Below are 22,097 nucleotides of genomic sequence, written 5' to 3'. Positions count from 1 at the left end.
GACTCTTCAGTGCACTTATTGTTTTGGAAACTACAGATGGTTTTCCTTTTATGGCAAAAAAACACAAGAATCTAACAGCAATCCTAATGGCACCTCCTTGTACCTCCATGTTGGCTAAGTCCTAACCTGCCCTCTTCCTTCTCCGCACACACGCACACACATATACACCGCATGCCCAGAGTGTTGACCACTGTCTATGCCAGTCCATGCCCAGCCGGTGCCTGCAGACATGTAGCATGTGTGTGTTCTTTTCGGGTGGTAGTTGGGGTAGGGGGTGGCAAACGGGAGGGTGTGCAATGCTTCAGTACGATGAGGAAGTTCTGGTACTGTGTTGATGCGAACGGTAAGGTTATGCCACTTGCATCAATCAGTGATGAATGGAAAGACAATTAAGAGATGGGGGGGCGGCGATTGGTTGATCTGTACATTCATTTTTTGTACCTTGTTTTAATTTATTAAATATATCAAAGAAGACAATAACCAACTTTAGTGTTTGTCTTTTTGTGAATGGATTCTTTCCTGGTGTTGATTTAGAGATGACGCTTAAATTAAAGGGAATACCAGACGCGTTTAGCCATTAAATACACTGGGGAATTTAATTTGGCAATAACCTTGTTTTAAACTGATAATACTTTCAAAATATTACACATAACACTCAATTTCTTTAGTTCCACAATCACACTGGCTGTTGATTAGCCATCTACCGGTCCTACCTGCAAAATCATTCCCTTTTCAGTTATCCCAACAAAAATGATTAATGTAACCCATCATACTTTCTGCGGTGTGAAGATGAACGTGTAGAAGAAGACGTGAGCGATTAAGTGATTAGTAATTTAAATATGAAATGGCCATCTTGGTTTAATGCAACACAACCGAGACAAAATGGTGGACTTCATCATTGGTTTTATTCCACTTTATTATTGTTATCTGCAGCTTTCCTTCCCCGCAGCTGAATGTCCCATTCAACTGCCAGCTCTCAACAGTCTTTATATGAAACAGCGCTGGCCTCAACTGGACAATCTGTTGAGTTCTGTGAGATTGGCTTATTCAGTTCCCGTTTGACCTTCCACACCAGATCATGTGGAAAATGTCTGGAGTGGCAGTCAAAAGTATGATGCTCATGGTTACGTCTCAGTTAAACCTGAGAACAGACCCGACAGGTTGAAGAGTTTGATCCAACTTCAGGGCAGCTCATCGCTCACCATCTCAGATTTTTCTTTTTCTTCGTGTTTGTCATTCACTGAGAGAGAAGTGTGTGTGTGTGTGTGTGAGAGAGAGAGAGAGAGAGAGAGAGAGAGAGAGAGAGAGAGAGAGAGAGAGAGAGAGAGAGAGAGCCTGGGGCATGTTCAGGACGGCACTGGGGGAAGCTATGCACACAGCTGTGCTCTCATGTTGCCACTTCCATCTGTCTCATTCAGAACACGCCCCATATGAGACACCCACAACACTGGATGTCACCTGGATATCCTTCTGTACCGAGACTCCGGTGCATTTCTCAACGATGAGAAGCTCTTACGTGTGCAAGAGCTGCAATAAGAAGCATTCAGAAAATAGCAATGTACATTTTAATACATATATGCCATATATATACATATATGGTCATAAGTTCCCATATATATGGTGCCATATACATGGTTGTACACTTCATCATTCCATATGAGGATGGGAGAGGTGATAATTAAGTATTCCTAATTTTAGTCTTTAATTTCATTTTCTGACTTCATGGTCACCGCTCCACTCACAGTATAGTAGCTCACTAATGCCCCCAGTAAATGAGCCTACACAAATTAAATTAGTACAAATGGCATTACAAAAAGACAAAAGGGGAGAAAAAAAATAATCACAGTTGAATTTAAATTTTTTTTATCAGTCTGCTGATTTACACTGTGACCGCTTCACCCGAGAGATCCATTTTTGGGAAGACGTTAAGACAACAAAGGCGTCTGAGAAGCGAGCTGCGCAGACAGCTCCGCCGGGGGTGAGGCGCAGTCACTGTCCTATTCCGTTCACTGAAGTCGGAGTCCGAGGAGGTGAACGAATGCAGGGGCACCTGAGGTACTGGAGACCGGTAGGGAAAGGAGTTACAGGGGGAGGGGAACGGGGAAGCAGTCGCTGTGGGTTACCACTGGAGTCTGGAAGTCGTACGCCCCCTTGCCCGTTTTAAATGTGTCCTTCCTTGGTGGAGGGGCGCAGTCGACTAAAGACTCTCCTGTCTCACCCTATGGCTGTCATGTACAGTACTGCCCATGTCTGAAGAGGAAGGAGAGAGAGGTCAGAGCTCGTCCTTCTCCATCTGACGAAAGGCCTCCAGGTCCTCCTGCCAGTCGGCTAATAGGGCGTCCAGCAACTTGTTGGGGTCCTTATCAGATGCCGGCTCCTCCTTAGGCTCTTTCTGTGCGTCAGGCTCACTGCCCTCCTTGGGAGGGACCACCTCCCCCTCATCTTCCTCCTCCTCCTCTATTTCTCCTTCCTCGGCTTCTGATTGGTCAAGCTCCTGCGTGCTTGGCTGGGATTGGTCTGGAGGTGGTGAGGAGGAGGAAGAGAGGGAGGGGGAGGAGGAGAGGGAGAGGAAGGGGGAGGAGAGGGAGAGAGAGGGGGAGCAGGCAGGTCCAGGTTCATGCTCCTTTTCCTCAGTGGCGCAGTCTTCTTCCTCTGCATCACCACCTGTTGAGAAAGAGATCAGGGAGTGTGTTAGCTCAGTTTGTAACCACACCTGTATAACAAACAGCACTGAGTGTACATCACACCCACACACACCCGCGCGCACACACACACACACACACACACACACACACACAGACACACACACACACACACACACAGACACACACACACACACACACACACACACACACACACACACACACACACACACACACTTTTACGAAAGCAGAGGTGGAAAAAATGATCCAGGACATAGAAGCACTACCACATTTCACAAGCTACCTCCACGCTGTGCAACTAGCAAGTTACAACAATTGGGGGTGATACATTCTAACACACCTCTGCTTTCCAAAACTCCACTTCACATCCACATCTGCCTACTACGTGACATGCAGGCGAATGGTCCAGGCTAAACACAATGTTAGCCTAAAGCTCCTACTGACTCAGCAGGGAGAAGGACACATGAGAGGAAGAGGTTGAAGAAGAAGAAGAAGAAGAAGAAGAAGTGGAGGAAGAGGAAGGTACTTACTGCCGTCCAACACGGCGCCCGGGAGGGCTTTCCCTTTAAAAAGAGAGGCTGCAGGTCCACAGGGGGGCAGAGAAGAACCAGAGGATAGGAGCACAGTTACATCACGAGGGAAAAGGGGAAGAGAAAAGTAGGATGGAGAAAGAGAGAGAGAAAGAGAGAGAGGAGACCAGAGGAGGTGCAGTTCAAATACTGACACCTTTGAAAACGTTTAGAGTCACATTTTAACGCAACTGGATGAATAAATCATGAATTCTAAAAATCAAGAGTAGCATTTGGAAACAAAGACTTCAAACTTTAGAAATTGCTCTAAACTTTCTCATGCGCACGTGTAATACTTCAGGCAGTTTCCACACGGGTGCTTAGTGCCAGTCTACCAGGCAGAGCTCTACACCGGCTCGTCCCGTCTCTGGGCAGACTCACCTCGGTCGCGGGCCTTGTCGCTAAGCAGCACCTCCACCTCGCGGTACTCCTTCTGCGCCTCCAGCAGGATGTTGCCCTCCTTGTGGAACAGGAAGAGGAGGGGCAGCGATACATCGTCCGTGCTGCGCCCGTCCCCTGCCATCTGGAAAAGGGGCGCCGTGTCACTGCTGCTGCCCTCGTTGTCATCTGCGCGCGCACACACACACACACACACACACACACACACACACACACACACACACACACACACACGATTCAGGTCATCCCAAGAGACAGACATTTGGTAAATGATTATGGGCCTAATCAATTTTACACTACATTTAATCATATTCTGTCTGCTGAACTCAAGACTGCAGTACTACAGCCAGTCAGTTGAGCAATGTTGTTCCCATATTTCTATTATGGTAGTTATTTGAAGTCTGAAAAGCTTCCATTTATTTTCCTCCGTCCAGTGTTTAGGGAGACTGCAGTAGGTCAGCCAATGTTCTTGGCTCCTCACCAATGACGATGCCCCCGATGGCTCCGGCCTTCTGGATGTGGCGGGCCTTCTCTGCAAACATGCACTGCCCGCGCTGCAGCAGGGCGATACGCCCCTGAACAGACTCTGGGTTAGTCAGCTCAGCGCAGCCACTATAGGGCTCTGCCGCCATCACGAAGCCTCGCACCTGCACAGAGAAGGAGGGGGAGAGAGAGGGAGAGGGGGAGAGAGGGCGAGATGTTAGCTTTCTATTCTGTATTTAAACCTTGAGTAGCAATGTTTTGTTTTGGCAATGCAAAAGTGTCGTCCTTCCAACAAAGCTCACTAAATTGAAAATTGGACCGATATAGATTTGAAAACATGAGATAAACAGAGAGGGAAGGAGAGAAGGAGTGCAAAGGAGAATGAGGAACAGACAGAACTTAAGTGAGAAGGTAAGAGAGTGGCCATAATTGACAGTGGGTAAATGATAGAGAAAGAAAAGACTATAATTAATGCTGAGAGAGAAAGTCATCAAGAGTGGGTGAGAGAGTTCAAATGGAGGGACATAAAAGATCAACACATCACACATGTACAACAGGGCTAGTCCACACTCACCCCTGTGATGCTCTTGGAAAGGTCCGTGCCAAACTGTGCAGGGCCAGCGGTTAGTACCACCCTGCCAAAGAAGGGGTGTGAGACTATCTGCACGGCACGAGGAGGAAGCTGCTCCCTCTGCTGCTGGCTAGAGAGCTCCATCATCTCCTGCATGAAGCGCATACCGTCCTCCGCCGCTATCGCGCTCACCGCCTGCAGGGAGACAATGGGGGAAATACCACAACATACAGCACATTACAATTAAGCTCAAAGCATGGCATTTTTACACTGAGAACCCAATGCATGTTACAACCCTCAGAACTATGCAGGATTAGGTTCAGACTCCAACAAACCATGCTTTACTTTCTGTTGACACAATGACCTCCTTTGCCAACATAATGTAGTTCACACATGGTGTGGTTTACGGAACTCATGAGTTCTGACGCATTTTGTCGTGCACGTGCTTGTTTGTATGTAGTATGTACATATTCAAGGAAGAGAGTTTGCTTGAGTGTGTGTGTGTGTGTGTGTGTGTGTGTGTGTGTGTGTGTGTGTCAGACCTGTGAAGCGTGCTGCACCAGCTGCACGCGCCCGTCCTTCAGGTGGATGAGGCTGACGCCCATGCGGCGCAGGAGCTCCAGGTGCTCGGGGTTGTTGGCCATGAAGTCCTGAGCCCTCAGGGGCAGGCGGCCCATACCAGGCTCTCTACGGGACCAGAGCAGGAGACCGACCCAGGAGGAGAGAAGAGAGGGGAGAGACAGAGCAGAGCAGAGCAGAGGAGACACACAGCTTTTAGAATGGTGCAAACTTACTCAAATAGGAGGTCTGTGCAAAAACACTGCTCTCGTGTACGGTAGCTACTCTGCAGGGAGATGAGGAGGAGGCGCAGGCGCAGACACAGATGAGAATGCCATGGGCAGCACTGACAGCACTGGTCTCTATGCTGGTACAAATACGTTTCATACGGCCATCAAGGAAAAACACAACCTCACATATACCTCGTGCTCTCCCTTGTTCGTCGCTTTGGACAAAAGCGTCTGCCAAATGACTAAATGTAAATGTAAATGTAAATGTAAATGTAAATACCCAACGCCCAGTGAACTCCTGAGACCAGTTCAGAGGGGCTCTGTTCATTTGCCTTTAGCCCTTGGCCAATTGTGGCCAAGACCAAATACAACTATAGCTTCGTTTAAAGCCTTTATCCATCTCGCTCACGCCCTCTCTCTCTCACTCTTTCTTCTCACCGGGGGGGCAATGGGCGTGGGCAACTCTTGTCCACTGCGATCTTGATTGGGTCCCTGAGGTTCGCGGGAAAGGCGGGGTCAGGAAAGAGGAGGCGGGTGTTGGGGCACGTCCAGTCAAAATTAGAGTCATCTAACTCCTTAACACCCTGGAGGACACACAAGGAGGGTAGTGAGTGCATGAAACAGTTTCTCTTTTCTTCTGTGATGATAACGAGAGTGAGGGGAGGTACGGGGGAGAAGCAGGAGGGCGATCGAGAGGGTGCAGTACCGTGGAGTTGGCAGCAGAGGGCGACCGGGAGCGTGCCGCAGTGGACAGCGAGAGCGGCAGGAGGTGAGCCTCGGTGGTGAAGATGTAGTCCTCCACGTCAAAGGGCATGTCGTCCGCGTCGGCAAAAAGCAGGAAGAGGTATTTGAACATTTCGGCTAGGAAGAAGGAGTCCATGCTGAGGGGAGGGAGAGAAGAGGGCGTCATCAGACACTCAGCGCCAGCCTCAGTCTCAAGGGATTTATTACACAAAAACGTCTATAGAAATAATAATAAAGTTATTGAGGGTGAGACACTAAACAACTTCATTCCAACTTTATTTCATAAGACACACTGGAATTTCAGCCTCAACTGTGATGGCAGATAAGACTGTGATAAAGAAAGGCTGAAAGACATAAGGGGTCAACTCAGAGCCCTCCTAATACAATGGGGACATCTCAAGCCTACACAGGCTGTGTGCTGAACAGACTTCAGAGGTTGAGTAAAGAGTGTGTGTGTGTGTGTGTGTCCGTGTGTCTCACCGGTCCTCGTGGCTGCCAGTGCGGACGTCCTTCATGGCAGCGAAGCCGCAGGGCACACGGGCGAAACGGTTCAGGTTCTCCAGAACTGTGCGCCCGACCTCCAGATAGTATGGGTCTCCAGTGGCCTGGTGACAGTGGGTTAGGGGTAGAGTTATATACTGTGACTAAATCATTATTACCCCACTCTGCCAAATACTGGAAGTGTGTTATTTGAAATATTACACTCCTAAGACACCAGGCAAGCAATTGTGAATTAAGGTGCGCAGATGTAAATCTGACCCACTTGGAAGCAGAAAGTACTTTATGGTATGGTTTATGTTTATGAAAATGCTCAAAAGTTTATGATCGCAGCGGTCACGTCTTGCTGATCTGCAATGCTAACCTTATAGAGGAAGTAGGTGCTCTCTGCAAACTCAGGCCTCAAGGGATGCTGGGCCCAGTGCACCCTGAAGTCCGTGGTGAAGGCCTGTAGACAGACACGGAGGAGTAAAACATTAGAGCATGTTAGTGTGCACCACATGTAATCAGAAGCTCACACCAGCTCAATAACACATACTTCTGAGGAAGCGATATGCTCGGATAACATGGAGGAGAGGAGAGGACAAGGAACAGACTTGCCTCTGGCAGAAAATTGTGTTTCCTTGTCACTTGATAAAGCATCTCGTGCGTCTCGATGGCAGGCCGGATATCTCCCTTCAACACCTGAAAAATGAAGGGTGGTAGTGGTGGGGGCGGAGAAATGAAACTTGACCCCCTACACAACAGCTGCTTTGAAGCTGTTCAGACATGACACCGTTTCAACAGATCCCCCGGAGGTGCACCCTTCTCCGTTTTTTCTGGTCTTACCTGCAGCCCGGGGAAAAAAGCGAGTAAGGAGTCCATCCAGGTGCGTGCTGGGAGCAGGGGCTTGTGTATGTGCACGTCCAGAAGGAGTGGCGGCTGGCTGATGTACTTCATTATGGAAGCGTAGTGCTGAAAGGCAAAACAATGGCATCAGTGGGAGTGAGAGAGGTGGGGGGGGGGGGGGCTGTATAGGTATTGTCATGAGGATTACAGCTATTCCCTATAACAGGGATGAGCAGTATGATTGCAGAAATGAGGGATGGACTCACTATGTTGAAGCGCTGCAGAAAGAGGTCATCTCCCAGAAGGATGTAGGCTTTCAGTAGGTACTCATAGTATGAGTCAATCCCTGCCCCTACGCCACTATCTATTCAATAAAACACACACACACACACACACACACACATTCAAATGACATAAGCCTCACTAAGAAGTGTACATCACAGTTTATGATCAGCTCCAGTCAGCCTGGTCCCCCCCCCGGCCTGTTTCTCCGTACCTCGGCGCACCCACTCCCCCGAGTGGATGTTGATGGTGGTGCCCACCAGGTTGCTGTTCCTCTGCCTCTTCTCCCACAGGAAGTCCAGGGCCCTTCTGGCGTGATCCTGTACATAAGCAACAGCCACCCTTCAGCATCTTGCACTCAACAGCTGTCTTAAAATTCACATGTTTTTCAACAGTAGCACATGAACTCAAACGTCAAAAGTGGTTGAATCCCCAGAGGAGCTAGGACCCACAAGTTCTCATTTTTTCCTCTGTCTGAGGGGAACCGATATTTTTTTTCCTTCACATTTTTCCTCCATTTACCTCAAATATGGGGTCACCGGTGAAGCGACTGAGGGCGGCAAATTCCAGGATGATGGTACCGGCACAAGCGGTGCAGGTGTCCGTTTCAGTCCCGGTGCGAGTCGCCGGACCTCTTACACCATGCCGCAGGTTCACCTATGGGATTGGTTTAATATGGACACCTGTGCATTTTTGCCTTTCTTTTTAGGGTTGTTGCTTCCAATATCTATTTATTACAACAACTACATCTATAAAACAAATAAATAAGCATCTCATTGTCAGTATGATTGGATGTCAGAGCGAAATACATGACTATCCTGCTATGAAAGCTATGAGGAAACACTGCAGCAGGTGGTGCCATTATGCAACCTTGGGGAATTCAGTGGTTGGCCTTCCTTCCCTTAACTCACTGAACCAGTTGCTAACAGTACAACCTCAAAAAGGGGTAGACAGAGAGACAGACAGAAAGTGAGAAAAGCAAAAATAGACAGGAGGAGAAAAGCGAGAGTATTTCCAACAGCATTTCAGGGAAGGCTTAGCGTCACAAATTCCAATGTGTCTGTGTGGATGTGTGTGTGTGTGGATGTGCGTGCATGTATTTACCCTGGGGTAAGGAAGCCCACTGCTCGTGTTGAAAGCAGGCAGGAGCCTGAGCCCCAGGTCCTTGGCCATGTGGAGGAGCTCGTCCTGGTACCACATCATGTGACGACCCCCTTCTCTCAGCATCACAGCCATGGAGTGGCCCCCTAACAGCCCCCTGGAGCAGCACATGCACACAACACCAGTCACTTGCACATGTTAACAACACAGATTCAACTGGAGTCGTGGGATAAAAGAGCAGTGAGCATATACTCTTTCATCTCTTATTTCAGTAGACACCATGACGCTAAATGACTTTTAGAGGAATTATAGGGTTGGATCTGACATTTTAGTCAAGACTGGGTTAATGTTATAGTCGATATGTTCCTATGAATATAAATACAAATATACATATTTCTGAATGTCTATGAGAAACCTTACAGGAAAGGATGGGAAAACGTGTGGTTACAGAGTACTTCATAGAGCAATATCTCAAAATCAGACAAAAGTAAGTGAACCCTATCATTGCACACTCTCAACATACCAACAACCATCATACCACAACTCACCCCAGCACTCGGATGTTGGTCTCAAAGACAGACACCACGATGTCATTGTCCAGCCTCACATCAGACAGGACTCTTCTCACAGCTGCATCAAATTCCTCAGTTTTGTTCAAAAGCTGTCAAAAGGTACGAGAGAAATTTACCAGATGCTGCATTCAGGCTTTGCTGTGCTAAAACACACACGGAAAAGGCCCACCCTGAAAATAATTCAACTATTGGGCATACAGTGCGCTGTGTGTGGAATATCTAATCTAGGGCAAGGCTGTTGATGTTTAATTGAAGATAATCAGCTAGAGGGGCAACCAAAGGGGCTAACACTTACCACCAGAGTATCCAGCGCATCAATGAGCGTGAGGGAGAACCTAGAGGAGAACAAGAAGCCGGATAAGGTTAACCAATTCCAACTCCATTTATTTATTTGTATTTATTCCTTTTATATTATTTCATAATTATTATATTAATGCGGTTTTTTTTATGTTCATTTAAGTGATGTGGCCAACCATCCACATTGTACACACTACACTCTTGCATCTTTAACTACATCGGAGTCATTGCTCTCCCACTGTTTGGAACTCCTCTCTCTCATCCTGTGTAAGATTCCACAGCCTGAGGCCACTTACTTCCCCAGCGCATCGTCCACATCTCCTCTGCTGGGCTCCAGCCCACGCACCCTCCCCCTGCATGTCAGCGGCATCAGCTCATCGGCTGGGTACGCATGGTTCTGGAGAATGCAGACACACACACACACACACACACACACACACACACACACACACACACACACACACACACACACACACAGAGAAAGAGAGATGAGAGAGCAAGCATGAGCACCATTCAATTTCATTACACCAAAATCCACATGCAAAAAACACACCCTTAAACAACACTGTGTTCAAACCAGTCTTGTACTTTACAAAGGGTGGTGGTGATATTTGTAATTTAAATGCTATTCAGGTATCTCTGTCAATATTTAAGCTCTATCTTTGGAAACTACCTTCTGATTGTCCTATGTACGGGAAACAAAGCACCTGTTAACTGCCAAGCAAACAGACTATTGAAAAGACAACTGGGTACACCACTTCAAATTTGGAAATTACCCAAAGTGGGGTAAGCAAGCACATGGCCTGCACATGATCCGCTAGGGTACATCACAATAACAACAACAGTGCCACTATTTCAGCACATCAAGGAGCCAAATCTCATTCCTGGAAGGGATTATCTGATTCAAAGTGGAAAGGGCAAAATTTGAACATACCATGTAATTACTATAAGCGTGGTCAAACATTTCAACCACCTGATCCCTGAGAAATAGAGAGAGAGAGAGAGAGAGAGAGAGAGAGAGAGAGAGAGGAGAGAATGTCAGATCAACAGTAGACTATGACATTCATTACACTTCAACACCCACACTTCAACATGACCCTGTCTCACCTTAGCTTATGTCTCTCCTCCCGAGACATGCAGTGGACTGGCCTGAGAAAGGCAGCCAGTAGTAGCAGCAGCAGCCATGATGTCTGCATGACTGAAGCGCATGATCGCTCCAATGTCCACATGGTTACAGTGACCACAAAACTTATCTGGGGAGAATGCAACCTTCCATCATCCTAGTGAATGCACCAACTCTTACTGAAGCAAAACCACGCCAAGTCCAGTCGGACGTATTTCAGCAATTATGCCTCCACTGCATCCCTATTCTCCTCATGTGGTCCATCATAAAGGATAAAAACTACCAGATCCAGCAACAGAACTAACCTCTGAGCAATAGCTTGGGCATACTGGGTGTACTGAATGTGTAAACCTGTTTGTCAAAGTGTGGCAGACAGCTTTCGTCTCTCTAGCAATGTATAAACTAACTGACTGAATCAGCTTGGAGGTTATCACAAGAGGCAAGTGCTTTGTTTGTCCAGGTGCGCTGATGTCCGTAAGGAACTAAATTACCTCACAGATTTCCTTGTCACACCCATTCACTGACAGTTTGCCAGATGCAGCGGCATACCTTTTGTAAACATGACACGTCGGCAGACGAACGTTACACGCTAGCAAAAGCACCATATCTGTCAATGTAATGAGAATGGCATTAGCATGAAAATACTGCTATAACAAAATACTAGCTAATTTAGCAGCGTTAATTGCCGCTATTGTTCTTTCTGACTTGCTTCCAGCTCAACAGAGCATGTAACCTGTCGTTTGCCTCAATACCACGCGAAATGACAATGACATGAACACAAAAGGATGGCCAAACAAATGCTTATAATCTAGTTATCTTATTAGGTTAACAGCGAAGGGTTCCCCACAACATACCTAGCATTGGCTAATGATAACTATCCTAGCCAGTTAGCCACTGAGACACCACACGTTTTAAGGTATAAGAAAGTAAATAGCCAGCTAGCTCCAAGCTAACTCTGCTTGGCCATTAACCCAGCTAGCAGCGTAGCCTGGCGATATTTGTATCCAAAACCAATGAAAGAGATGAGTTTCTGTCCTATCCGCTGAAAGACGAATTCTCAATGCTCTAAATATTCCAGACGACCGTTTAGCTTCACCAATGTGTGTTTACTGCCAGTTTATCGTGTTATTTCCTCCATTCGCTGACAGCTTCCAGGCAACCAGCTGTTCGAAGAAGCAGAGAACCGTTTATCTCCCTTTCGATACGAACTCCCAAAGCGACATATGGTTGAAAGCTAGTCTACAAGGCATCATATGGCTTCCAGATGAAAGGTTTGGGTTTTATTCGGCATCCTTAGCTGCTGGGCAGTCAATTAAACCACGAGCACCTCACATTAGCCCAGCAGCCTACTCAAACAGCCGACACAATAACGAACGCTGTCCGACAGAGTGTAGACGTCAACATCCGCATCCGGGCACCTCCTATCATTCATCGACGTGGGAGACCAATCATTTCAGTCTTCTGACCGAGAAACCGGTACTTCCTTATACTCAACTACACGAGTCAGTGGTTAGCCTATTAGATGCGAATTTGTACACCACATGCAGTGCTATAATAAGGTATCCAAACAACAGCAATGCCTACATCACTGATTGAAGATAATAGTGTTGCTTATATTATTTAGCTAATAACTTGCTGTACCAGACAGACCAACGTCAATAATCATTGACGTGATGAGTTAGTCTACACTTCAAACCAAGGAAGTCTGCTCACATGACTTGGTCTTATGACCTGAACATGCTGTGATGTCAACATAGGAGTAAGAAGAAAGGATCTGAATTAGCAACGTTTGGAATTCAGAGTTTGTCTCTTGCAGTCTGAGGGATAACCTGCACTGAACAGGACAAGTGAGATCGGAATTTGCATAAAGTAAGTATTTGTGCTTTATTTGAAGTGGGCAGATCTAGCAGTCTACCCGTTTTATGGGAATCAGTTTACGACTGTACTTCTAACTGGATGCATAGCCGTACCCTAAAAAGATGTTCCTTTTTCCCTAGTTCCTTTAAAATGGCTCCCGTTGGCAAAAAGCTTACAGGGCTTGTAGCTGCAACATTCACACCCCTCACACCCCATGGGTAAGTTGGCACATATTAAATGATTATACTGGATAAGCAGGTATTTTGAAAGTCATAAAGAATATCTCATCCTTCTCTTTGTCTGTCTCAATTATCTAGTGAGGTTAATCTTTCAGTGATTGGGCAATACATTGACTACCTAGTGGAAAGGCAAGGGGTGCGAAAAATCTTTGGTAAATATACCCATCTCTGATTGATATTATCATGTGTGAGAAAGTGATGTAAAGCAACATGCAGCATTTTTTTTTTAACAAATATCTCTTCATTAGTGAATGGAACCACAGGTGAGAGTATGTCCTTCTCAGTTAAAGAGAGGAAACTGCTGACTGATGAGTGGTGTCAGCGAGGCAGGGGAAAGTAAGTAAAATGAGATCAAGTTCGTAGCATGCTCCTCTTATACCAGATACCAATGCGCTGAATGTGAGCCGTCCATCACCGTCCATGGTGTGTTTTTTACAGACTCGATGAGGTGATTGTGCACGTCGGCTGTTCAAGTCTCAAGGACTGTCAGGAATTGGTGAGAACAGACGTTGCCTTTAGTCAGCTGTTTGGAAAACTGTTGACAAATGTCGAGGACTAATATCCTAGTCTAAACTAACTTTTTCCCGCAGGCTCGCCATGCTGTTGAAGCAGGGGCTGATGGGATTGCAGTCATTTCTCCGTCCTTCTTAAAACCACCCAATGCTGGTAGGAGCCTCCCTACATTAATTTTCACATTGACATACTTGTTATTGTCTTCTCTGTTTTCATGTGGTGATGACAGATTTTTATGTCTTCCTTTTCCCTAGTTGCCCTGAGGATGTTTCTTCAGGAAGTGGCTGCTGCTGCCCCTGCCCTCCCATTCTACTACTATCACATCCCCAACTTGACAGGGGTTCACTGTGAGAACGCTACCTTCCTGTACACAATACTAATCCATGAACATCTAATTTGTGCCATAGCAAAACCTCTGTCGTTTTTGTAGCACTGTGCATTTAGTAATTACCGTTAAATACAAGGCATTAAAACAAATGACTTACCTAATCCACCACTTTTCTGTCAGAGGTGAGCTATAGTGTTCAAAGAGTATGTGAAGGTATGAGAAGGTAAGTAGAGCTTACCTGTCTTTTTCTGTTTTCCAATCTCAGTGCTTGCATCAGATGTGGTGGAGGGAATTGAGGAAATTATCCCATCATTCAGAGGTCTGAAATTCAGTGGCAGTGACCTCTTAGACTTTGGCCAATGTGTTAGCTGCAATCCTGGTCATTGGACACACTTGTATGGAGTGGATGAGGTATGTTCCCAAAGAGTAGCTGAATGTCTGCAGTCCACTGCTTCCTGAGTTGCTTTCCTCTCCTAACTTGTCACGATAATTTCTCCTGTTTATCTTGCATTTAGTTTAGTCAATTTGTGATAAACAACAGCTGAATTGAGTCTAGTTCTATACCGTATAAGGTCTAGTCTGGTACACAGTGAGCATAATGCATCTGGTTTTAAGGGCCCATGCTATTACCTGCTACTCAGCTTCTGTTGACATCGAAACAGACAGTTCTATGACCAGTTCTATGTGTAATCTTGGCTTGCTTACATCTTTCCATTGTAGCAACTGCTAGCAGCTCTTGCCATGGGAGCGGATGGTGCAGTAGGCAGGTAAGGCAATAGCTCTGACTGTGGGGATATAAAGCTATAAAAGCCAAGAGGTCTAGTAAGTTTAAGTTCAAGGTCTAGTTACTTCAGACATGAAAATAAGAAGGGCTGAGCTAATATATTCGCATTAATTGAGGCATCTGCTCAGTTTTTTTCTTTTGTCCCAATACCTCTTGAAGATGATGTGCATCAAATACATTATATCCTTTTACAAAATGGCCTAACAGCACTTGTTTTATCTCATCAATCAGCACATACAACTATATGGGAAGTACTATGAACAGACTTCTTTCTGCCTTTGACAAAGGAGACCTGGAACAGGCCAGGGATTTACAGGTATAACTGCTGTTCAGTTTACTCTCCAAACTAATTTAGATTTTTATTTACACAGCATATGTACAAAATGTGTATGTGCACACTGTGTATAATATACATGTATTATGGGTATGGTATTACTGGTGGGCCTCTGAAAATATGAAATATACATTGAATGACATTTGTATTTGTATTTTAATCCAGAGTCATTTCTTTGCTATAGTTTAAGATGCAGGCGATAATTCTGTTTGCAATAAAGGAAGGTGAGTAGTGTTGTATTGAATATCTTCATGCACCACAAAAAAAAAAATGTTCTATACAGCGCCTTTATAAATGATTTAATGTATATGCATTTCATCTGCATATATATACATGCCCGTTTTTCTTGTGTCTTCACATATACGGTGGCACAGCTTGGGGTGTGTATTTGTATTGATCTATATAATGTGTATGTTGCTTATGTCTGCAGGGTTCAATCTAGCTATGAACAAGCAGATAATGTGTGAGCTCTCTGGAATACCTCTGGGGCCCCCACGTCTCCCTCTCCTACCCTGTGATGTGTCAAAAGCCTGTGCTGTTGCCCAGAAACTACGCTCCGTCCTGGGAGAACAATAACTGCTTGATGACCGCATTCCCAGGGATTCCAGAATGCCAGTAAACTCCGCTTGATCTGTTTTGTTGATTGAAAATAGAGTATGTGTTTGTACTTTGCTTTTGTTTTGTACTTCAATCAGTGTGCAGATCTTATAGTTTATTATGTTTTGTTATTGTCACAAAAGAAGCTAGTGGTAATGCTAACGGTAAAGTCAATAGTTGTTTATGAAAGGGATTCACTCTAAACATTGCACAAGAAATTTTATGAGGGAAAATATGTGTCATGCGGAACATCTAATGTTTGTTTTTTTTTCAACTCAGTATTTGGGAGATTTAGCATTAAAGTTACTAATACGTTTTGACCTTGATTTTTTGACACTATCTGAAAGTTTTCTACCTGAAACACTTTTATACATTTGTAGTCACTTATAAAAAGATTTTACTTAATAAAATAAACATTCCAAAATAGTATATTGTGCCTTCTCAAAAATCATATTGTGTGTTTTTTTTTTTTTTTGCTAAGTGTGATCTAACTTAACTGTTTGCTATAGTTGTCCCTTTTCTCTCATCACCTAAACTGTAGAACCGTAGAGCTAATGTTTTGATGTGTTTGGAGTCAGAGGAATAGAGAGTATGCCCATGTGATCTGGATTCACATTGACCTGAGATTCAAATTACCTCATCCAGTCTTAGCACTTGCCATCGCATTGGTGTTTGCTCCTGTGTGTCTGTGTGTGTATGTGTGTGTATTTGAGTTACACAGCCCAATTTGCTACCGCACAAAGCAGCTCTGTCTCCTCCTGTTTTCCTTGGCTAACCCACCCCACAAATCTCAGAGCCACGCATTCCAAGTCGGGTACACAGTCAGGCGCACTTGAAATCCTCTATGCAGGTTGACACCGCTATCCTGATTCTTGATGGATAGGCGAAGACCATGGCACAACTAATGCTTTAAAACAACGTCAACAACAGAAATGTGTAGGCGGATACATTATGCCTATCGGCGGGGTGTTAAGATAGCCGGATGTGTGTCCAGGAGGTGATTTAGAAGAACCAAGCAAACATGAAAGAGAGGAAAGGGTTTGTGGTTTTGGCAGCCGTCGCTCAAGAATTTGGCTGCAAACGTACAGGGTTGGGGCTGGGGGGATGGAGGAACACTGGCACGAAGAGAGCTGAGAGAAAAGCTGAAGCTTTGGGCTCTCACAAGTTCGTCCACACGGCTGCTCCTGGGGCGAGTGCAGAAGCATGATCTGCCTGTCAGTGTGGTTGTGGTGGGCCTGGCTGAGGGGTTCTTGTCTAACAGAAGAAACGGGTCTGGTTATACTGGGTCAAGGCCAGCCATGTGGAGGGGACATAGAGGGAGTGTGTGGAGCTAATCTCACATGTGTGACTCTGGAGCCCTATGATGTGGAAGACGCTTCTGGCATGGGAGTATGTAGGAGTAAGTCTACCTTTACAATCTTGTGGCTTGAACTGTTACATAGATATATGAACTGACTGGAACATCAGATTTGTAATGTATTATGTATTTTGCCATTTTCATACGAGTGTGTTTACAGTATATTTATTACAAATGTAATTTGTATTTTTATTTTATAGCTTACAATGTCAAATAGGTGCAATGAGAGGAATAATGGAGGACTGGATTAATTCACATCCAGAACTAATTTGTTCTGGTAATTTTGTCCATTCGGTATGTATAGCTTCACATTGATGCCATCTTGTCATAGTGCCACTGGACACGGACTGTGTCCCCTGTGCCAGCGTGCAGTGTCCTCCCACCACACATGGCTGCCCCGGTGGGCATGTGACAGAGCCGTGTGGCTGCTGCCCACAGTGTGCCCGCCAGCAGGGACAGTTGTGTGGCGGCCCACACTGGAGCAGAGGCTACTGCGACCGAGACCTCACCTGCTCCCAGCTCACTGGCCTCCTGCCTACCACACCCCCACAGACTGGAGTCTGCAAAGGTATGAGGTCAGCTGAGGTCCTCAACAGTAGAGCACAAAAGCACCAATGGTACTGTGGTGCTAATCTGATAATAACCAGGCTAATGCGAGATCAGTCTTATAATTAGATATTAGTACGAAGTTTTTTTAGTCTTCTGCAGAAGGATCAGAAGTGTACAGCAGTGTACAGTAGTGTACAGCAAGCAGTCTGTGCGAATCGGATGAATTCTCTCACAGGCAGTGTCTATTTCTAATACTTGCAATTCGCATAATTTCTAATACAGTACTCACTTTGACAATGTGCTGCCATTGTAATAGCTGCTTTAAAATATACTGTACAGAGCTAGTTTAAAGTGTAATTAAACCTGCTTGTCATGACTCCTCATGGTTTTACCCTTCTCCATCTGGGTCTGGTCCTGCTCCACAGAGACATTGTCACTGTAGAGACAGACCAAGACAGAGCGTATACCTTAGACTTGACTAGTTTTGGTATCATGTACTTTGTTACTATGTATGTTCCACAGCACTATTTACTACAAGCACTAGTACTATGTACTATTTAAATGATTAATTAACAAATTATCACAATGTACATGAAACATAGGTGCCTGTCAATACAAGGTGTTTTCAGGGTCCAACTGCATTAACATGAGTATATTCACTTGAAACTGTAGAGTTACTTGTGGCAATGCAAGACACAATCTGCACATTTACAGAAATGACAATCTGTGGTAGAATATGCGAAGTAGATGTAGAAATGAAACATGTTTCCTCTGCCATGACCCAGTGCTTCCAGGGTATCAGACTGACTACCTTGCGGACCCGTTGTGCCCGTGGGTGACAGGCTGCAATGTGAGGGCCGGGGCCTGTGACTGCTACTCCATCCAGACCTGCCACTTGGCTTTTTCCTATCAAAGCCTGGAGGACTGCCTCAAGGTCATGGAAGGTAACATCTGATGTCATCCAATGAAGCCTAAATACTAAAATGGCTGCTCTCTGTTCAGGGAAATGAGTCTAGCATGCTCAGTAGATACATACAGTCGATGGACACAAACCTCTGTGTTAAAGGTAGAATCCATGATTCAGTGTCGTTTTTTTCGTGAAAGATTGTTGATATTTGAGCTCATGGTCCAAGCCACCATGTTTGTTTCTGATTTACTGAGCCAGGACTGTGTATGAATATTGGAGTTTTTTTGTGAGCAAACACTGAACAGACAGCTAGAGGACCGTAAGAGGAGCTGTTTGCTAAAATTGACGTGTGTGGGATTAGAATCCCTGACTACACCTTTAAGCTACTAGCATGAGGCTTGCTTGGAAAGGGGAAGGGCAGTTTCAGTTGGCATATGCTTTTGACCTATATCACACAAGTAAGTGCTTGAAATTTTGATTTTGTTTGTAATTTACCAGAAAATGGCTTGGATTTTGAGGAAAAGTAAAGTAAAACCAGGTTATCTTTAGATGGATTATCATCAAAGTCCTGATTTCTATATCAGGGTGCTCTAAAATGACCATAAGCCACCAGTTCATCCTGATTAGAAGATCGTTTAGGCTCATTCCAATGTCTTGGACCTCAGAGATTTAGATACGTCAGCGTATTTTAATGAAGATTTGCTGCAATAAATCTGCAAAACAAAAATCAATTTCTTAGATTCAAAGATGATGATTGGTTCAATCTAAAGGAGAAAAATAACCATACATTTATATTTCTCTAAAGGAGATGAATACTACTGGAGTGATGAAGAGGAGGGTGAGGAGATGGAGGACGAGGATGATGAGGATGATGATGATGAGGATGATGAAGACTGTACGGAATGGAGCTGTGAGGTACAGGAGGGCCTGTGTGTGTGTGGAGAGAGGAGCTGTGATCCTCAAAGTCATCCGCTCTCTGAAGATGCATGTCAGGATCTTCTGGGTGTGTAGAAGGATTTAGTTCACTTTTCACCTGTCTCAGCAATTGCATTTAGTGAAAAGACTTCACATTTTAAAAAGCCATATTGAAACTTTGAAAAGCTGAAAGTCTTTTTATTGACGAGTTGCTTATCGGCAATAAATATGTAAAATGAACAAAATATGCGCTATATTTAAATGTGGGATAGAGACAGTGTTATATCTTTTTAAACCAGATCAAATTGGCCACAACCTATTGATATGGTTTGGTAATTGGTGGTAATTGATTAACATGATACTGATAACGTACCTTCATATCTTAACTTGTTTTGCATCTTCCATTTCCTCCTCAGTGCAAGCTAACTGCAGCAATGTCACTTGCCCTGAAGTTCCAGTTCCCTCCTGCCCGGAAGATTCAATATTAACAGAGCCCTTCACTCTGCCTGGCAGCTGCTGCCCCCTAGTGCCCTCTATGTGCACTTGCCAGTTTGAGAACTGCACATCAACCTTTCCCACATGCCCCCATGGTCAGCAAATTGAGCAGATTGTCAAGTCAAATGGGCTTCCTGGTTCTTGCTGTGACATATATTTATGCGCAGGTTCTGAAAAAGAACCACACGACTCATGAGGAGCTTGCATTAGATTGTTTATGACTCCTGGCAAGAAAAAAGTTAAATTCAGAAATGAACATGTGTTTTTTGCTCTATGCTAGGTCTAAGTTAAATAGCCCATTAAAACATTTAAAATGCCATTGAGGGAAAGTTAGTGATAATAAATGTAATGATGATGCTACACTTTCTTCTATCCAAGGTATTTATTAAATGCATTTTACAATTTTTTTTTTATCTCCCATGTGATTTTGACACTCATGACATAAACAATTGTCATGTTTTTTCTCTGTTTTGAAGATTTTAAGAACAAAATAGATTTCACTTGTAAATAATGTACAACTATGAATAAAGTATGTGAATAAGTTGTGAGCTTTTTCCTGAAAAAAAAAACACTGTTATTACAGATTTTTTCAATCTGTTTAACACTTGCATCAGTTCAGAGTTCACTTTTCACTTTCACTTGATGTATGTTTCTGTAGGGGGGTTAAGGTTAGGGTTGGGAGTGAGGTCTGAGGTAGGGTGTGATGGCGGGTCTGGGCAAGGGTTGAGATCTGGGTTGGGGTTAGGGTCTGGGTTGGGGTGAGGGTTAAGATCTGGGTTGGGGTTAGGATTTGGGTTGGGTTAGGGTCTAGGTTAGGTTTAGGGTCTGGGGTGTGGGTTGGAGGGTGTGGAAGTCTGGGTGATTTGAGAAGTGTCTGAATGGGCCTGTGTGTGGTTAGGATGTTGTGTGTGAGGGGTGTTTGAGTGAGTAGGAGTAGGAGGACCGGCCAGTGTTTCATTTTTTATGGAACGGAGGAAGCGTTTGGAATAGTGGCGTTTATGGAGGGCTTGGAAGAGAATATTGATAGCTTGGTGGAGGTCTGAAGGGAAGGAGCAAATGCAGTGAAAGCGGATGATTTGTGATTTGATGATTGCTCTGAATGTATGTTTGGGGTGGTTGCTATGTTTATGTGTCTGTGGGTTTGAAATAAACTTTGGAACTAAGGGCTTTGTGGGTGGGGGAGATAGAGGTAAAGAAGATGGTGGTGTCTAGAAAGTGGATCTGCTCTGGGTGGATCATGGCCTTGAGTTTGATGTGTTGATGATGGGAGTTGAGGGTGGCTAGAAATGTGTCAAAGTCCGGAAGTGAATGTGGCCAGGCTCCTAAAATGTCATCTACATATCGGAAGTGGGTTAGGGTTATGAACAGATATTTTTCTACTATTACTGCTGTATATGTAAGTCATGGGCTCTCTATGAGAGAAAAAGAACCCACGAATGTAACTACAGTAAATGTACCACACTCAACAGTGGCATCTACTGTATTGTGACAGGCAAACCAACAGATCAGAGAGTTTGTTCACGGTGTCATGGTAGCTGCTCAGCTTTAAATATTTGCAGGGTGTGGTGGATTGTAGGGGTGGATAGGATATGTGACAGATTATTATTTTCTAAAGATTCAAAGAAAGGGAGAATGTTGCAGCACCGTAAATGTGAGAAAAAAAACTGACACCATATAAGGAGGAAACAATGGATCAGCATTAGGGCTTCAGTACACTTCTAGCGTTAGTATCACATGTTGTCGTTTCACTTACTGTACTTAAAATAAATAGTACTGCACACAATGGCAACACAAATCTATGCAAAAATAGAGAATATGGCAACACATAATATAAACACTTTGCAATGTTTCAAGTTGGTGTTGTGTTTTTCAGTCATTGTATTTAGAGTGATAAATCAGAGAGAATTAGCTAGTTATGGCAGCATGATTTGGTGGTTGTTGTGCATTTTGCACAAAAGTTGAACTGATGTTCAGTTCTTTGTAAAGCACACTGCTTTGCAACATGGTATTGAGACATTGGTATTGAGTTTGAAAATTATTGTTAAAAAAACCTGTAAATACTATCTGCATCCTCATCTGGTAACAGTTATTGGTAACAGTGCTCCCCTACATTTGTTTGGTTCATGGTTGTTGTCTTTCTTTTTGAACAAAAGTTTAACAAACAATTAATGTAACTGGTGAATATCTAGCAATGTTATTTTGTTTAAGGCTGCTGTTGTGTTGCATTTTGTGTAGGTCTAATGGCCTGTTGGTTAGTTATTAATATACACTGAAATTACTAAGAATTGAAGGGATACATCAAAT

General features: G+C 44.5%; 3 protein-coding genes across 3 annotated transcripts; 2 read left to right on the top strand and 1 right to left on the bottom strand.

Moving 5' to 3' along the window:
- Positions 1–1,548: 1,548 nt before the first annotated feature.
- edem3 (ER degradation enhancer, mannosidase alpha-like 3) lies at positions 1,549–12,313 on the bottom strand. The gene is made up of 20 exons (XM_031575235.2): positions 10,903–12,313; positions 10,730–10,775; positions 10,092–10,192; positions 9,794–9,833; positions 9,475–9,587; positions 8,930–9,083; positions 8,348–8,482; positions 8,040–8,145; positions 7,810–7,907; positions 7,544–7,669; positions 7,316–7,399; positions 7,080–7,163; positions 6,698–6,822; positions 6,180–6,354; positions 5,912–6,057; positions 5,228–5,372; positions 4,689–4,880; positions 4,113–4,278; positions 3,614–3,799; positions 1,549–2,664 (listed from the first exon to the last, which is right to left on the bottom strand). The coding sequence occupies exons 1-20, from the start codon at positions 11,022–11,024 to the stop codon at positions 2,273–2,275; spliced, it is 2,736 nt and encodes a 911-aa protein (XP_031431095.1). The 5' UTR covers positions 11,025–12,313; the 3' UTR covers positions 1,549–2,272.
- A 126-nt stretch (positions 12,314–12,439) lies between these two features.
- On the top strand, positions 12,440–15,999 carry npl (N-acetylneuraminate pyruvate lyase (dihydrodipicolinate synthase)). The gene is made up of 12 exons (XM_012839499.3): positions 12,440–12,787; positions 12,916–12,993; positions 13,093–13,166; positions 13,263–13,350; positions 13,453–13,510; positions 13,605–13,680; positions 13,782–13,874; positions 14,121–14,266; positions 14,576–14,622; positions 14,871–14,955; positions 15,158–15,197; positions 15,404–15,999. The coding sequence occupies exons 2-12, from the start codon at positions 12,926–12,928 to the stop codon at positions 15,547–15,549; spliced, it is 921 nt and encodes a 306-aa protein (XP_012694953.1). The 5' UTR covers positions 12,440–12,787; positions 12,916–12,925; the 3' UTR covers positions 15,550–15,999.
- Positions 16,000–16,115: 116 nt separating this feature from the next.
- LOC116222145 (cysteine-rich motor neuron 1 protein-like) lies at positions 16,116–20,347 on the top strand. Its single transcript, XM_031575239.2, has 5 exons — positions 16,116–16,969; positions 17,259–17,495; positions 18,262–18,420; positions 19,189–19,386; positions 19,715–20,347. The coding sequence occupies exons 1-5, from the start codon at positions 16,774–16,776 to the stop codon at positions 19,987–19,989; spliced, it is 1,065 nt and encodes a 354-aa protein (XP_031431099.1). The 5' UTR covers positions 16,116–16,773; the 3' UTR covers positions 19,990–20,347.
- The last annotated feature ends 1,750 nt before the right edge of the window (positions 20,348–22,097 follow it).

This window comes from Clupea harengus, chromosome 10, assembly GCF_900700415.2.
Source record: "Clupea harengus chromosome 10, Ch_v2.0.2, whole genome shotgun sequence".
NCBI classification, from domain to species: domain Eukaryota; kingdom Metazoa; phylum Chordata; class Actinopteri; order Clupeiformes; family Clupeidae; genus Clupea; species Clupea harengus.
Note: the sequence above shows the minus strand (reverse complement) of the source record. Positions and strands in the feature narration are given on the sequence as shown.

Coding starts and splice junctions, on each gene's coding strand:
- LOC116222145 (XM_031575239.2), top strand. CDS start 16,774: ATGATCTGCCTGTCAGTGTGGTTGTGGTGGGCCTGGCTGAGGGGTTCT. Junction 17,496..18,261: donor ACAGACTGGAGTCTGCAAAG/GTATGAGGTCAG, acceptor GCCATGACCCAG/TGCTTCCAGGGTATCAGACT. Junction 18,421..19,188: donor CTGCCTCAAGGTCATGGAAG/GTAACATCTGAT, acceptor ATTTCTCTAAAG/GAGATGAATACTACTGGAGT.
- edem3 (XM_031575235.2), bottom strand. CDS start 11,024: ATGTGGACATTGGAGCGATCATGCGCTTCAGTCATGCAGACATCATGG. Junction 6,355..6,697: donor ACTGGCAGCCACGAGGACCG/GTGAGACACACG, acceptor CCCTCCCCTCAG/CATGGACTCCTTCTTCCTAG. Junction 2,665..3,613: donor CGACAAGGCCCGCGACCGAG/GTGAGTCTGCCC, acceptor CTTTCTCAACAG/GTGGTGATGCAGAGGAAGAA.
- npl (XM_012839499.3), top strand. CDS start 12,926: ATGGCTCCCGTTGGCAAAAAGCTTACAGGGCTTGTAGCTGCAACATTC. Junction 13,681..13,781: donor CTTAAAACCACCCAATGCTG/GTAGGAGCCTCC, acceptor CCTTTTCCCTAG/TTGCCCTGAGGATGTTTCTT. Junction 14,623..14,870: donor GCGGATGGTGCAGTAGGCAG/GTAAGGCAATAG, acceptor CTCATCAATCAG/CACATACAACTATATGGGAA.